Below are 17,615 nucleotides of genomic sequence, written 5' to 3' on the forward strand. Positions count from 1 at the left end.
TAAGGCTGCCCAGTGCTTCCTGTGTTGTTTTTTCTGTCTCCTTTGGGTGAAAAGAATAAGTGTTATTGCTTCACAAATGATTATTATAGAATAAGCGTGTTTCCAAATCTAACAGAATGATGACAATTATGGGAACTAAAGTTAGCTTCAGAACCTAGAGCTTTTCTTTAGACTTTAATAACCTTTTCAAAATGAATACATTATTACTGTACTAAGAGTTAGAGTTTTGTTTTGTTTTGTTTTAATTGGTGATTTTTAGGACTTTTGTAGCCTCAACAGAAAAGACTGTCAATTTATTGTAGGATTTGTTTACAGGAAGAATACATTGGTAAAATAAAGGCTCAATGGCAGTGTATTTAAATACCCATCTTTTATTTAAAGCAGCAGGTCTCAAATTGTGGTCCCAGAACTAGCAGCCTGCGTATCACCTGGGAACTTGTTAGGAATGAAAATTCATAGGCCTCACCCCAGAATTAGTGCTTCAGATAATCTGGGAGTGGGCCCAGCATTCTGTGTTTTAATAAGCCCTCCTGATGATTCTGTTGCATGCTCAAGTTTGAGAAGCACTGATTTAAGGATTCACATACCTCTCCTGGCCTAGAAAGATGTTTACAGTAAGTTAGCTCAGTTACTAAAAGGTTAAGAACATACTTTGGCTGATAGATTAAGAAACCAAATATCCACCCACAAAACAAAAGTCGACTTTTGATGCACTTTCCAAGTTAAGTGATCACAGGCTCTTGGGTTCACTCACAGCCACAAATTCCCATGAAAAACGAACGAAGTAATAGATCAGAATCATAGGGAAAAACCAGCTAACAGGATACTTGGCAGGCATCTAAGAAACCTTTTTATGTGTACCAAGCTGAAGCAAGAAAATACTCTTACAGCATTTATTCACGGGAGATGAGATTGAAATCTTAATCGTTAACATTATCATCCTATAGCACACCAGAATAAGACTTTAGAATTTGTAACTTCACTTTTTGTGATTTAAAATTTATTGAGCGCCAACAGTGTGGGGTTGAAGTACTTTACAGAACGCTCATAACAATCGTTGCTTTTGAGTCTTACATTCTTTACTAATATAGATTTTTTGAACACAATATAATGTATGACATCATAAAAAGATTATGTGAACATAGACTGAGTCCTTTTATGGTAAAATTTTGTAAGATCCACTGTTTTATTTACATCATAGTAACTGATGACTAAATGTCTGGATGAAAATGGAGAACCCTATGTGAAAAATGAAATGAAAAGCTGTATGTCAAATTATATTTATAATCCTTTAACTTTTGGGCTCTGTAGTCTGAACTCCAGAGTAACAGCCATCTAATAGCCACTGGGACCAATTACAAGCAGATTGTCTTGGAACTGCAGTGCACTCATTTTTCATACTGATGTAAGGAAATAATACATATACTTTGCAAGTAAGCCATTTGATATGTTTTGAAAAATGGTTTCTACTTGGTTTTGTAATATATTTCTGGAAATACAGATTCCTAATTTGTTTAAGTTTGACTAAAGCACACAAAAAGGCAGTTTTAAATGCTTGTGATCAAGGTTAACCATATTGTTAAACAGAAATTTAAAAGTCCACTTAGGCTACCGAAGAGTGGTTTCTATATGAAAGGGAAGTTAAAGGTCAGGAACATGATAGGCTTTCTTGCAGCTGGTGTCGTAGTGATGTCTCTTCAATCTCTTGCATAGAGGAAACGTGTTCATCAGCTGTGTATTTTCTGACAATACACTAAAGAATGCACATGGAATGTAAGTATCTCAAAAGCAACATTTAGGATATATAAGAGGCTTTAAGCAAAATCTCCATTGTAAATTATTTTTGATTAGTGTCCCTGAAAAGAATTTTGTAAGGAAAAGATTTCACAATTCATTGCGTTTTACCTAATATATTAATTGGGTGTTCCTATGACTCATCCACATTTGGCATGATTCTTTGGAGAGGTCAGAGGGATGGATGTGTAAATATCATTTGGTGGTCAATGGAAATGCTTTAAGAAAGGAAAAGTGTTGACAGATGTATGCTGGACTTTGCTTTTCCTGACCCTTGTAATCACCGATTGTGATAGAGATTACTAATTGTGCCCCCATATCTGTTTTCCCCTTTTCATATAGTTTTAGAACTCCTAATATTTTTTTTTTATTTGTAAGGAACGCACAGCTCACAGTGGCCCATGTGGGGATCAAACATGCAACCTTGGTGTTATTAGCACCATGCTCGAACCAACTGAGCTACCCGGTCACCCCTAGAACTCCTAATTTTTAGTTGGGCACATGCCTGCCCAGAATAAATACAATGTTTCCTAGCCTCTCTTGCAGCTACGTGTGCCATGGCCATCTCATAGACAGTGAGCTATAAATGAAAGGTGCATACAACTTCCAGTAAGTGTCACTTTAGGGAGGGAGCGTGCCTGTTTCCCCCTTCCTTCTTCCTGCAGGCTGGAATGTAGAGATCATAACTAGAATTTAAGCAGGTATCATGGATTAAGATGTGACCTAGGGAGTTGTATTAGCTATTTATTGCTGCATAACAAATTAACCTACAATTTAGCAGCTTAAACAACAAACATTATCTTTCAGTTTCTGTGGTTAGGAATTTAGGAATGGCTCAGCTGAGTGGTTCTGGCTCAGAATCTCTGTGAGGTTATAGTGAAGCTGTTGGTTAGGGCTACAGTCAACTGAAGACTCAGAGGGGCTGTAGGATCTTCTTCCAACACAGTTTACTTATGTGGCTGTTGGTAGGAGGCATCAGCCCCATTCTGGCTACTGGCAATAGGCTTAGTCCCTTATCTCTTGGACATTACCATAGCACTGCTTGAGTGTCCACATGGCATGTCAGCTGACTTCTTCCCAAGCAAGTAACCCAAGAGAGAGCAAGGAAGAAGCGACAATGTCTTTTATGACTTAGTTTTGTGTCACATCACTTCTGCCATACTCTCTTCATTATAAGTATCTCACTAAATCCAACCCATATTCAAGGGGAGGGGACTAGATGCCACTTCTTGAAGGGTAGAGCATTGTGGTAGACAGAATCATTGCCTGCACCTCCACTACTCTCCCCCCCAAAAAAAAGATATCTATGTCCCCAGTACCAGTGAATGTGTTACCTTACATGGAATAAAGGACTGTGCTGATATAATTAGGATCTTGAGATAGTGAGATTATCATGGATTAGCTGGATAGGCTTGATGTAATCATAAGGGTCCTTATAAGAGGAAGGCAAGAGGGTCACACTGAGAGTAGTAAATGTACTGATGGAAGCAGGTCAGAATGATGTGGCCATGAGTCAAGGAATGCATACAGCCTCTGGAAGCTGGAAAAAGTAAGGAATGGATTTTCCCCTAGTGCCCCCAGAAAGAACGCAGCCTTTGATTTTAGCCCTGTAAGACCCATTTTGGACTACTGACCTCCAGAAGTGTAAGATAATAAATTGTTGTTTAAGCCACTAAGTTTGTGGTAGTTTGTTACACTAGCAGTAGGAAACTGATACAAGCATCAAAGTATTTGTGGGCATATTTAAAAACCACCACAGTCCATCCTCTGGCCACATATTGTTTACAGTCTTTCCACATGCAAAATACACTCACTCCTCCCAAGGCCCCAAAGTCTTATTCCATTATAGCATCAGCTCAAAGTTTGGAGTCTTAACCTCTAAATAGGTCCAGGGGCAGAAGAGGCTTCTTGGATATAGCTCCTTATCATATACAGCTACTCGGATATGGTACCTTTCAATCTGAAGTCCTGTGAACTAAAGAAAGAAGCCATATGCCCTTCCTACAACAATCAGTGTAAAATGGCGGTGGGATGGGCAAGATAACTGCTACAGACATTTTTGTTCCAACAGGCAGAACAGGACGTACACAGAAGTCCCTGGACCATAGCAATTCTTAAATTTACTTGGGTACAAGTTTGCATTTTCACATTCAAGGCCTAGTTATCATTCTCTATGGCTTTCGGTTCTACCCTTTAGGCTCTTGGTTTCACATTCTAAGTCATCCTTTTGTTTGTTTGTTTGTTTTGTTTATGAAAGGTAGCATATGTTTGTGCTTAAATAGTTTCCTCAGCCTGCTTCCTGCTTATAGAACTTGAGAGTCCAAAGGCCTCTTTCCTTTTAGTACTCTGTCTCTTTCAGTCCAAGCTGGCAGTGCTTCGGACAATATAATGCTCTTTAAAATATTGTGACTCTCCTGTGAATCCTATTGGGTTTCATTGTGTGAGATAAAAGCCATAGCCATAAATATCTTTGAGATACATCATTCTCTGCCTTAGGCTCCTGCTAAAGGAGAAGGCCTTAAGTTTTTAAGAATTGTTTGAATGAGAGGATCCAAGAAGTGTAACCTTAAAAACTTTAGTCTTTCGTCTGATCGAAAGGCACTCTGAGGTACATCCCTTAAACCACTGTTGAAATGAAAGCTAGTGGAGCAAAAAAATAGAAGCCTGTGTCCCTGTAACTGTGGTACAGCCCTGGAGTGTATCTCTGAATCTCTTGAATGTGAGAGAGAAATAAAATTCTACCTTGCTTAGGTTACTATTATTTAGGGATTTTCTGTTACTGGTGGAAGAATCTAATCCTAACTATTATAATAATATACTCTTGGTGCTACTGGGAGTCTGTAAAACTAACTCAATAAATTCAGTATTAAAAAAAGATACTAGTGTTCAAGAGTTGTTAATCATCCACCATCTGCTTTTAACCCTTTATAATCTTTACATATTAGAAATTGATGCTTTATGAATACCTGAGTGGAGTCCATTAACAGAGGTGACTGTAAACAGGGTGTGGGTAGGGAAGCAGGGGATGGAGGGCAGGATGTTTACAAGAATAAAAGAAACGGTCTCAGTTCTCAGATTACTTATAGAATATTTAGGGAGATACTCACATGCATTTCTTAAAGTACTAACGAATGCCTACATAGCAAGGTTTAAGATACAAAGTAATATCACTTAAGGAATGAATTTTAACATTATTGAGCACTACTAGGACAATTTTTAATTATCATAATCCTGTAAGAATTAGAAAATTGAGGCTTAGAGAACATAAGTAATTTGCCCCCACTGTATACTGTAAATAAAGTTATGATTTGGGCAGATCTGTCTCTAAAGCCCATGCTGTTCACCACAATATAAATAAAGGAGAGCTCAGGTTGGATCAATCAATGTAAACAAATTTACCTATATGTTTGCAAAGAAATCATACTTTAAATCGTGGGCTCTCAGGGGAAATATTTCCAAAATGGTCTTTGCTTGACAGTATCTACAACTTTACTTTAGCAAACCTTACAAATGATTAATTTCACCGAATTGGATTTATACAACCTTTTAGCGACATAATAACTGGGGAAAGCCAGAAAAAATCGCTTTGTCTTTTCTTCTACTAGTATTATTAATCTGCAGGATGCATGAAAAAAGAAGTTGATTTTCAAAAAAAATCTCAAAGTATCTTTTCCAAAAGTAAACGTTAGTCCTCTGAAGGGCATCCCGGAACAAATTTCAGCAAAGCTTTGGGACAAATGGCTTCGAGCTGCTGTGCGTTATTGAGCATAAGAAACCAAGAGGAAAGGGAGGGCGGGAGGCATTTCAAGGATGGATAGAAGGTAATATTGAAGTGGGGTCAGACTAGGGCGGACAGCGCACCAGAGCATGAACAAAGCTGCAGGACGAACAGGAAGCGTGTAGGAAGGATAGAGGGCGAAGTCGAGGCCCGGGGCGCAGGGAGGAAAGGCGCGGAGGAGCCCAGCCACTCGTGCTGGGTGAGGTGAGGTCACAGGCCCTTATGAGGTGGGGTAGACGGGCGCGGCCGCAACGCGGTCTAGTCGGTGCGGAGGCCGCGGCGAGCTCAGCGGCTGCCGATGGCTCGGAGCCCCTGCGCCGTCGCAACCGCGGCGGCCGCGGTTCGGACGGGAGCAGCAGCTGCAGCCTGGACCCCGCATTCGCCTTGCGCGGGCTGCTCAATGGGCGGGGCGTCGGGCTCGGTCAGGTGACCTGGGGGCGGGGCTTCGCTGCCATTAAAAGCGGGAAGGTGGCGGACCGAGGGGTGGTGCTGCGCGACTCGCTGAGGGGGTGGGCGGCGGGAACTCACGGACCGCGGCGGAGCGGGGTTTCAGGCGGTGAGGGAGGGGGAGACAGTTCGGGGCGCCCCAGGCGGCCGGCAGGGGGACCCTCGAGGGACAAGGGTGGAGAGGCGGTGGGAAGGAAGAGTCCCCGAGGCTGAGGGAGGAGAGTACACCTTGATGCGAGGGGCAAAGTAGAACAGTTACGGACATGGGCGAAGGTTCTAGAAAGGGCCTCGAGGTGACAGCCGGAGACCGAGGCGGACTGTCACGGGGCGGAGTGAGGGATGAGGGCGCTGAAACCCGTGGTCCCTCAGCAGTGGTGGTGGTTGGAGAACGCTGGAGGCCACCGTGCTTGGGAAGCGTGCCTGCTCCGTGGGCACACACTTAGACCTCTGATAGGCACTTGTTTTCATCTGGAGGCTGGTTCCTTGTTTCCACGGCTACTTACTCGCTTCCCAAAGGAGTCCTGAGCTTCGTACGGGCGGGGCCTGTGGGACTCCTCCCGGGCACAGTTTCACGCAATGTTCCTTAAATGGAGACGAGAACCGGGAGTGACAAATGTAGTGTTCGCACTTTAATGGCGGCATCTACTGTGTGTGCAACAGTGTGTATGCAGTTGCTGCTGATGGACGTTTGCCGTCAACCTAGCGAGGGAAGTGTGTGAGGGCGTGGGGCGGCTTGTGAGGGAAGTGGTGGGAAAGGAAAGCGTAGGAAGTACTTTGAGAAGGGGTGTCACCCTTCCGTAGGTAGGAGATGCTGCACGTTGTCCTGTGGAGGTGGTGGCAGTCCACCAAGTGAGAAAGCACGATGGTGCAAGCACAGTGTAAACGTCAAAGCACTAAACGAAGTATTGCGATGGGACTTGTGGAATCAGATTCTCCCCGCCGCGTGGTTTGCGAAAAAGCAGTGGAATTTGGTGGGACTGTTGCTGGGGTTGGCTGTCGGAGACCTGAATTTGGCTACTGTTTTGTTGTGTTGTTGTGTGGGCCAATCACAATCTCTGTGCATCAGTTTCCTCATGTATAATTAAGGATTAGACTAGAAAGATTTCTAAGATCGTTCTAGCTCTGTTAGGAGATCTGTGAGTTTATAACCAAGGAACCTCCCCCACCCCCACTTTAACATATATCTATTAAATTACAAAACTGAAAATTCTATACTCCGTTACGGATGGGAAAGCCCTTTAGTAATAATACAGTAGTTTGATCTATATAGGAAATGAATCAATCATGATATATCAGAGGGTTTTGATGTATCAAAGGGTTTTTAATTTCCTCACTTCTTTTTGGTAGTTTTGGTGCATCAGATGGTAACAACCAAGATGTAACTGGTTGTTACATCTGGAAAATGTAACGGAAAATGAGAAAGGAAGTGTGTGTTTGAGAGTGTGGTGGGCGGAATTGAGGGTATGGTTAGTGGTGGCATTTTCTCTCTTACTCGCCTAATACCATTGGGATCAGAGTGGTAATAGATGCCCTTCTTGATTCTCATAGCTGCTTCCAAACCTTTCTTCTCCCATTCTTAAAACACTCAGTTTTGCTCCTCACATCATCAGATTATACCACCCACCCCCACTCCTTGTTGCTGTCAAATTTCAGCTCCTGGCTTTCTGTTACTCCAACGGTATTCCTGTCACAATTCTTGTGATTTTAGTATTTATGTAGATGATCTTTAAAATACGCTGTCTCCTACAATGATTGTATTTTTCCTCAGTCACTTCCTCCTTTCTTCATAGTTTCAATCTTGTACCGTGTTTTGCCAAAAATAAGACCTAGCCAGACAATCAGCTCTAATGCGTCTTTTGGAGCAAAAAATTAATGTAAGACCTGGTCTTATTTTACTATAATGTAAGACCGGGTATAATATATAATATAATAATAATATAATTAATATAATATAATTATAATATAATATAATAAAATATAATATAATATAATAAAAATAATATAACGTAACATAATAATATAATATAATATAATATAATACCAGGCCTTATATTTATTTTTGCTCCAAAAGACACATTAGAGCTGATTGTCTGGCTGGGTCTTATTTTCAGGGAAACACGGTATTACCAATGACTTCAACGCCATTATCTCAAATGTCCCACTCTCCAATCACCATATTCCTGTCTTTCAGACTCTCTCCAACTCCAGCAATCCTTGGACCCCACCAAGATCTTCAATATGCTTTTTTTTTTAACGTCACTCTCTCTTGTCCCTTTTCACCCACCTACTCAGCTTGTTTCACAGTCATTAAAACCACTCCCTTGTATTTCCCTCCAGTTCCATTATCTCCTTTTCAGTTCATTTTACTGTCTTGTCTAAATCATAACCTTAGAGTAAATCTAGACCTCTGCTTTCTGAGTGCCAGAATTTCTGCATTGAACATGGCTGGAGAAAAACACACAACCATGCTTACTGGTTTCACTCTAAATTCATGATCACTAAACTCTAGGGGCCATTGAAGCTGCCTGGCAACCTTATCAGATTCCCCTGGGCTATTAATTCTTCCACTGTCCTACATGACTTTTATAACAAGACCTCTGTCCTCAAACCCAGAGCACCTCCTCTCACATCCACATTCTCAGTTAATTGCCTTGCTTCCTGTTTCACTAAGAAAACTAAAGCAATTAGTGATTTCTGCAAGTTCTCGCACCACATCTATTTACCTACTCTACGCGTAATTATGCCCAATTATTCTACCATATCTCCTATTTTTATGTGTATTGTTCTTAGCTAAGGCCAAACCCTCCCCTTGTACCCTAAATCCAATGTCCTTTCTCCTACTTGAGAATATTGTTTCAGCAACTCTCCCTCTTTATAATTAGTTTTTGCTCTGACTAGATTATTCCTATCGGCATATGAACATACCTTCATTTTCCCCCATCTCAAACCCGCGTAACCACATTTACCTGTCAGCTTCTACTTTATTTCTCTTTGATAGCATAACTCCTTGAAAGAGTCATCTCACCTGGCTCTCTCTGGTTTTTCTCATTCTCTCTTGAACTCACTCCAAGGACACAGAGTGGTTTGCTGGGAAACCTGTATAACCTTCTGTTGTCTTCTGAAATGGGTATTTTTAATGTGATTTTATTTTTAACATGTTTTGAATTCCAGGAATGTTGGAGACATATATTCAACACTAATTGCTACAACATATTTCAGAAATAAAGGATTTTAAAGTACTACCTCTGTATTAGACAGAATATTAATTCTTGCAACTAACAATGTAATATAACTAGCAATGTAATAAACCACTCATCAGATATGGCTCAGACATGAGTAAAAAAAATCACTGACAATTTTGGGAATTTCTAAAATTGGTTGGTATGTAAAGTTGATTATCACATTTACACAATGTGGAAGTCTTTGGTTTAAAACAAGCTAAAATATCTTTTGTTTGCAATCGTATTGTTTTGAGAGGCATTGTTGTGTGATGCTGAAGATCAAGAGTTAGGCTGTTGAATTCAAATTCAAATTGTTGCCTGTGTAATCTTAGGCAACTTGATCTAAGTCTATTTTCCTCGTGTAAAATAGGGACAATGACAGTGTTATCGTAATGTCTAGTACACAGTAAGCGTTTAATAGCATTAGTGATTGCTGCTGTGTTGGTAATTCTGCTTCTCTGGGTTTATTTGAATAAGTAAGTACAGTTGGATCTCTCTGCTTTTCCTGTCATTTGAATTTGAACTTCTCTCCTTCTCCTTATACCACAAAAGATAAAGTTAAGGGAATGGATGATCTCCTGTGATTTATGATCCTATTAACTGCTTTTTCTAGCCTCTGTACACATATCTGAGTTGGGGAATATTTATTAGGTATTATGCCAGAAATTTACATTGAAGGGATTACTTCAGGTAGGTAAATATAATTAATTCAGGTAGGTAAATATAATTACTTAAGTCTCCTAAACAGGCATATGATTTCTTCTTATTCTTTTTTTTGGGCAGGAAATCCTTTTGTGCCATTGCTCCTTCACACTTGTTCATCAAGGCCTTTGCGTCCTCAGGGGCAGAATTTACCTCTAAACAGAAAGATGGACACTAAAGTACATTTGTTCTGCCAGGTATTTTTTTCAAAACAATTTTTAAAGATTCCTTCCCTTTAAAGATTCCCCCGCAAAAATGTAGTTTACATTACCTTACATCCATAATCAGTAAACAGATTAATAAGGTAGGGTAGTCATAGGGTCTTGCTTAATAACTGAGGTGACTTTTTGAGCTGTTTTAGTGGACATATGTTGACCTCTCATCCCAGCAACCCCTGTATGTATCAAGAAATCTGTGGTGTATGATGAGAGTATTTTCTGGGATAGGGACTGGGATACTTTTTCAGGAAACCAAAGGATTTAAACCTGCACGAGGTAACATAATTAATGATGTTGGAGTCTAACAAAAAGTAATAGAAATGATACCAAGTTTCTCTAGCCTTCTTATCTGTGATTCAGGCGATGTTCTTATCCATTGGCCAGCATTGTCTCAAATAAAAAACAAATTTGGACTTAGTAAGGAGAAACTTTATTCAAAAGGATTATCACAAGGGAGGAAAGGGACCATTGAAATAGGAGGAGGGGGCACTATTGCAATAGAGAGAACGCTGGGACCATAAGATCTGCAAGCATCTCAAGGGCTAGGCCAAAGAGGTTTTTTTAAACAGAGAGGAGAACAAGGCTAGGAAGCCCTGAATATGGGGATGTGGATATGGGGATGTAAAAGAGTAACATGACTGGGTAAATAGATCAGATAATATTTTACCATGAGGCCAGCCTATGCTCCGGAGGGCTTGTGTGCTGGTTTAGGGTGAGGTGGGCCAAAGTTCAGGGGTCTGTAGGAAGGAGAGTAGCTTAACCAAAGTTTGGTTAATAAACATTTTGTTCTGATCAACCAGTGGCGGACAAAACAGTTCAGTTAATCATTTATGAGGCAAAGATAGGGAATTTTGAGGATCTGTGTTTGGCCTTGTCACATGTAAACAGGGCAGCATTCTTAAGACCTGTCTAAATTGTATGGAGAAGGGTGGTGCTTTTCTGCAAGCCATTTTCTAGGACACAAAAGGGTGAAGGGATTCCTTTAATGTTCACCGTTTTCCAGGAGCACAGGGCTCAGGTATAATTCAACATTGTCAACTGAGTGTCCTAATTTTTAAAATTTATTCTTTTAATGGCTCTAGTGCCACCATGTAAGACATGCATCTATACTATAACCTAAAAAATAATTTCAGGGCTTCTTGTTAAGTGCTGAGATTTATATCATATCATATATCATTTATATCATATATGTAAATCTGCTCCATCTTTTTGTATCTACTACCTTGTTGCTTGTGTCCTTATAAACTGATTTTGGAGATGAGTTCTTAAAAATTAACAATATTAAAATATCATACCAGCCTATTTTCCTTAGGCTATATAGTTTATACTTCACAGATGGTTTACCTTTTAACCACAGAGTTTCACCTTGATTCTTCTTTTTTCTGTTTTGTGTCCTCAAGGTTTCTACCCACTATTTGACTGTTTCCATTCATCTGACCTTTGGTAACAGGTTTTTGTGTTTCTTCCCCCACCCCTGTCTTTTTAGATCCCCCTCTTTTTTTTCATAGTTTCTATTGTAGGTCATTTTTCTCAACTTCTCTAGGAATCCGTTCATCGTTGGTAACAAACACTTCATCAAAGCAGCAAATCAGATTGCCTTTTTGAAATAAATTGTTAAAGATGTGCTTTTGTTGTTAAGACATGTGTGCAGATTCTAAAAGTCACTGAAATATTATAGTTCCCTTAATTTCCATTTCATGTGAAAATAGAGGTTATCTTTAAACTCCCTTGGTAAATCTGTTCGGGAGTTAAAAACTAATGCACCTTTGATCAACTAAATGCAGTCCGGTTGTTTTAAGCAAACAGACAAATTTCAAGAGAGAACATTTCCAACTTCACGCCTCTTTTGCTAAACACAAGTATTGCTCCTAGGCTCTAGTTCCTTTTTTTTGTGTGTGTGTGTGTATGTGTGTGTTTTTTTTTTTTTTTGAGGGGGGATGTCTATTTAGAAGCAATATAGCTTCCTTTTTTTTTCTTAATAGACTTTGTTTTTTAAAGCAGTTTTAGATTCACAGAAAAATTGAGTGGAAAGTAGAGAGAGTTCCCATGATACTCCCTGCCCCTATGAATGCCCAGCCTCTCCCACTGTCAATATGCTACACCACAGTGGTACATCTGTTACAGTCAATGAACCTGCATTGACACATCATTATCACCCAAAGCCCATAGTTTATAGTAGGATTCACTCTTGGTGTTGTACGTTCTATGGGTTTGGACAAATATATAATGACATGTAGCCACTATTATAATATCATATGGAATAGTTTCACTGCCCTAAAAATCCTCTGCCTGTTCATTTACCCCCACCCCTGACAACCACTGATCTTTTTATTGTCTCCATAGTTTTGCATTTTCCAGAATGTCATATAGTTGGAATCATACTATATATATGTATATATGTATGTAGCCTTCATAGATTGGCTTGTTTCACTTTTTAGATTCCCCTCCTTTAAATATGCATTTAAATTTCCTCCATGTCTTTTCATGGCTTGACAGATAGCTCATTTCTTTTTACTAGTGCTGAAATAGTATTCTATTGTCTGGATGTGCCATGGTTTATTTATCAGTTTATTTACTGAGGGACATCTTGTTTTTTCCCCAAGTTTTGGCATTTATGAATAAAGCTTCTATAGACACGTGTGCGCAGTTTTTTGTGTGGATGTATGTTTTCAACTCCATTGGGTAAATACCAAGAAGCGCAATTGCTGGATTGTATGGTAAGAGTATGTTTAGTTCTGAAAGAGACTGCCAAATTGTCTTCCAAAGTGGCTTTACCATTTCGCATTTCCACAAGCAAAGAATGAGAGTTCCTCTTGCTCCACATCCTTGCCAGCCTTTGGTATTGTCAGTGTTTTGGATTTTGGCTATTCTAATAGGTGTGTAGTGGTATCCTGATGTTGTTTTAATTTGCAAGTCCCTAAACAACATTATGTTAAGCAAGTTTTCATGTACTTGTTTGTCATCTATACATCTTCTTTGGTGGTGACAGTGAAGATCTTCTGCCCATTTTGGGGGTTGCTCTTATCATTGAGTTTTAAGAGTTCTTTATAACTTTGAATATACAAAATAAAAATACTTTGAATATGGTTCTTTATTGGATATGTCTTTTTTGCAAGTATTTTTCACCCAGTCTGTGGCTTATTCTCACATCCTCTTGGCAGTGTCTTTCGCAGAGCAGAACTTTTTAATTTTAATGAAATTAAGTTTAATGATGCCTTAAGAACTAGATTCAACAACTAGGTACATTTATGAACGCTGTGCATTTTAGAGCTGCAAAATGCACTAAGGAAAGTTGGAGGCATTTAGAATATATACCTAATCTGGACCAATGTACTAATGAATAAACCCTTTTCAACAAAATTCCCTTTGGTGGCACCATTTTTGAGAGAATTCTGATCTAAAATGACTTATTTGACCCAAAATGACATATTTAATTTGTATGTGCAAAGAGAACATGGCTGACTGTGGCTCTTGATTGCTCCCCAGGCAGAAGAAAATATTGATTTATCAGATGATACCTGTAATTGTTTTGCAACCAACTTGCCATCAAGACATATTGACAGCAACAAATACATCAAGCTTTCTAAAACGACAGAGAAGAGAATTTCACCTGAAATTAGGGGTTTGGTCCCAGAACACACAAAAAAGTATGTTAAACTCTGAGTTATTTGAATTGTACTTTTGCAAGTTTAAGAGAACCAAAAATGTAGCTCATGTGTTCTCATAATGTAGTAAGTGTAGAGGATCATGCATATTTGTGGACATTATTTCAAGAGTGTAGTTTTCATTCTTAGGTAGCCATTCTTACACTTTTCTCACTTCTCTCTCAGCCATGTGGAAGCCTTTGTAAGCTATCATAGCTTCCAATTATAGGAGAGCAATTATTCGTATGTCTGCGATTGTCTCTTTTTTTTGAGAAATGAAATTGTAATATATTTAATGTATGTATATTGTAATATATTTAATGTGATGATTCATTGTGAGATGATTACCACTGTTGAGTTAATTAACATATTCATTACCTCACATACTTACCATTTATTTCCTTTGGTGAGAATGCTTAAGTTCTACTCTCTTAGCAAATTTCAGGTATACAATACAGCATTATCAACTATAGCCACCTTGTTATACATGAGATTTTCAGACCTTATTCTTCTTATAACTGAAAGTTTATGCCCTTTTACCAGCTTCGCCCTATCCCTATTTCCCCCACCTCCAGCCCCTGGCAACCATCATTCTACTCTCTGTTTCTGTGAGTTTGGCTTTTCAGATTCCCCATATCAGTGATATCCTACAGTATTTGTCATTCTATAACTGACTTTATTTCTCTTAACATAATGCCCTCAAGGTCCATCCATGTTGTACAAATGGCAGGATTTCCTTCTTTCTCATGGCTGGGTAGTATTCCATTGTGTATATATACTACATCTTCTGTAACCATTCGTCTGTTTACAAACACATAGATTGTTTTCATACATTGGCTACTGTGAATACTGTGGAAACTAACATGGGAGTGCAGGTATCTCCAAGAGATCCTGTTTTTATTTTCTTTGGATGTACATCCAGAAGTGGCATTGCTGGATTATATGGTCGTTCTATTTGTTATTTTTTGAGGAACCTCCATACTGTTTTCCATAGTTGCTATACTAACTTAAATTCTTACCAGCAGCGCTGGTTCTCTTTGCCTCACATTCTTTCCAACACTTGTTATTACTTGTCTTGTTGGTAATAGGCATTCTAACAGGTGTGAGATGATACTTCACTGTAGTTTTGATTTGCATTTCCCTGATGATGCGTGAACACCTTTTCATGTACCTATTGTTCATTTATATGTCTTCTTTGGAAAAATGTCTATTCAGGTCCTTTACCTGTTTTTAAATTGGATTATTTGTTTATTTGCTAATGAGTTATATGAGTTCCTTATATATTTTGAATATTAAGTCACTAATTTATGGTTTGTAAACATTTTCTCCCATTCCATAGGTTGCCTTTTCATTTTGCTGATGGTTTCCTTTGCTGTACAGAGGCTTTTTAGTTTGAAGTAGTCCACTAGTTTATTTTTGCTTTTGATGTCAAATCCAAAAAGTTATTGCTAGGATTGATGTAAAAGAGGTTACTGCCTCTGTTTTCTTCTAGGAGTTTTATGCTTTCTTTCTTAAGATTACTATGGCTCTTTTAGTTCTTTTGTGATTACATACAAATTTTAGGATTGTTTGTTCTGTTTCTGTGAAAAATGACATTGTAATTTGGATAGGGATTGTATTAATCCATAGATCACTTTGAGTATTAGGACATTTTAACAATATTAATTCTTCTAATCCATGAACACAGAATATCTTGCCATTTGTGTCTTCTTTAATTTGTTTCATCAGTGTTTTATAGTTTTCAGTGTACAGATCTTTTACCTTCTTGGTTAAATTTATTCGTCAATATTTTATTCCTTTTGATGCTATTGCAAAGGGAACTGTTTTCTTAATTTCTCTGACAATCTGTTGTTAGTGTATAGAACTGCAGCCGATTTTTGTGTCTTGATTTTGTATCCTGCAACTTTACTGAATTTGTTTATTAGTTCTAATAGATTTTTGGTAGAGTCTTTAGAGATTATATATATATATATATATATATATATATATATATATATATATATATATATATATATATATGAGATCATGCCATCTGGAAACAGAGACAATTTAACTTCTTAAGTATTTGGATGCCTTTTATTGTTGTCACGCAGCAGTCTAGCCGATGGTCCCCTCGTACCTTTCCCTAAGGAAAGAAGGGTCTGTGAGACTGTGTCTTCTTGGGACTTTGCTTCATCTTTATGTTTTCACCTTATGTCTCTCTGTCTGGTCCCCAAAAGATGGTTTGCCAGCCAAGGACGGGTAAGATTTCTCATGTGAGGAACAACCTAAGACAGGCGGAACCATGTGGGAACCCCCAATGAGCTACTATGGAAAATATGGGAAGGAGCAGTGCCTCCCCTTCCCCCTGCTTAAAGGAAGCCACTGCTGACACTGGCTTTCCCTCTCACCTGATTGTGAGAGAAGATAGGAGAGCGATAATATCAGCTCTCCCTGTTTAGCTCAACAGCAAAGTTTTATCATGAGAGATTTATCCCCAGGAGGGTACATACCTTAAATAAGTCATCATAGGACTTTCTGTTCCGGCTATTTGCAGGCAGGGATAATTGGATTTAATCACCTCTGTGATATGATAGATGAGTTTCACAGACCGTAGATAAGATAATTTTTACTCCCTTGTATAATCAATAAAAGCCACCAGTCTGCCTGATTTTGCGCTCCAGTCTTTTATGACTGTGAGACCCTTGGCCCTCTGAGATTCAAATGCATTAAGTCTCTGTTTCTTTATTTCTTAAAACAACCTAAAGCCGCCCCTTCTTGTTCCCTCACTGCCCGGGTTGCGCTGCACGCGACATTTTATTTCTTTTTTTCCCCCTTTGGCTAGGACTTCTAGTACTATGTCGAATAAAATTTGCAAGAGTGGACACCTTTGTCTTGTTACTGATCTTAGAGGAAAAACTTTCAGCTTTTAACCATTTAGAATGAGGTTAACTCTAGGTTTGTCATATACAATCTTAATTATGTTAAGGCATGTTCCTTCTATACCCACGTTGTTGAGAGTTTTTATCGTGAAAGGATGTTGAATTTTGTCAAATGCTTTTTCTACATCTGTTGAGATGATGATATGATTTTTGTCCTTAATTTTATTAGCGTGATTGTGTTAGGAAAAACCTCAGTTCTCCTCCTATGTTTTTCTTTTATTCTCATACTACTACCACACTTGCAACACTTCTGACACCAGATGTGTGGGTTTTCCCCACATTAAACAATTCTGTGACACTGGCAGGGTGTCCTACAATTTAACTCAATTCTGACACTAACAATCTGGAAATACCATCAGATCACAGGTTAAGGTCTCAGTCCCACAAGAGTGCCCTCACCCTATTTCAGATGCCAATCACACATCCACATTGTCTCCTATGCTTCTGATTAATAGGCTACATAAATCAGAGCTTCCCATAAGCTCCTCCTTGGGTTCAATTTCTTTGCTAAAGCAGCTCACAAAACTCAGAAAACAATTATTTATATTTTCCAGTTTATTAAAGGACATAGTAAAGAATATGGATAAACAGCCAGAAGAAGAGATACGTAGGGAGAAGTCGGGGAGGGTACTGAGCACAGAAGCTTCTGTCCCCATGGATTTGGGGTGCCTCAACCTCCCAGTATGTGGATGTATTCACCAACCTAGAAGCACTCCAAAGAGGGGAGAGGGGCTGGCAATGGAGTTAATAATTGACTTTGCCTATGTGAGGAAACCTCCATAAAAATCCCAATAGTGTGGCGTTCAGAGATCTTCCAGATTTCAAAATTTTGCTTAGGGCTAAGTTTGTCTAAAGCTGTTACAGATTGAATATCGTCATTGTCTGTGTAT

General features: G+C 39.0%; 1 protein-coding gene across 2 annotated transcripts in view; it reads left to right on the forward strand.

The window, feature by feature from the left end:
* Nucleotides 1-5,680: 5,680 nt before the first annotated feature.
* EFCAB3 (EF-hand calcium binding domain 3) overlaps nt 5,681-17,615 on the forward strand; it is a 110,443-nt gene continuing 98,508 nt past the window's right edge. Inside the window, exons 1-3 of one of the 2 annotated variants that reach the window (XM_081028221.1) lie at nt 5,702-5,776; nt 10,024-10,139; nt 13,647-13,807. In XM_081028221.1, the coding sequence (XP_080884347.1) occupies nt 10,110-10,139; nt 13,647-13,807 (191 nt within the window). In that variant the 5' untranslated portion in view covers nt 5,702-5,776; nt 10,024-10,109. Of the gene's footprint in view, nt 5,777-10,023; nt 10,140-13,646; nt 13,808-17,615 lie in introns of both variants that reach the window. The other variant, XM_081028222.1, reaches the window with a different exon arrangement.

The sequence above is a fragment of the Rhinolophus hipposideros genome (genome assembly GCF_964194185.1).
Source record: "Rhinolophus hipposideros genome assembly, chromosome: 20".
NCBI lineage: Eukaryota > Metazoa > Chordata > Mammalia > Chiroptera > Rhinolophidae > Rhinolophus > Rhinolophus hipposideros.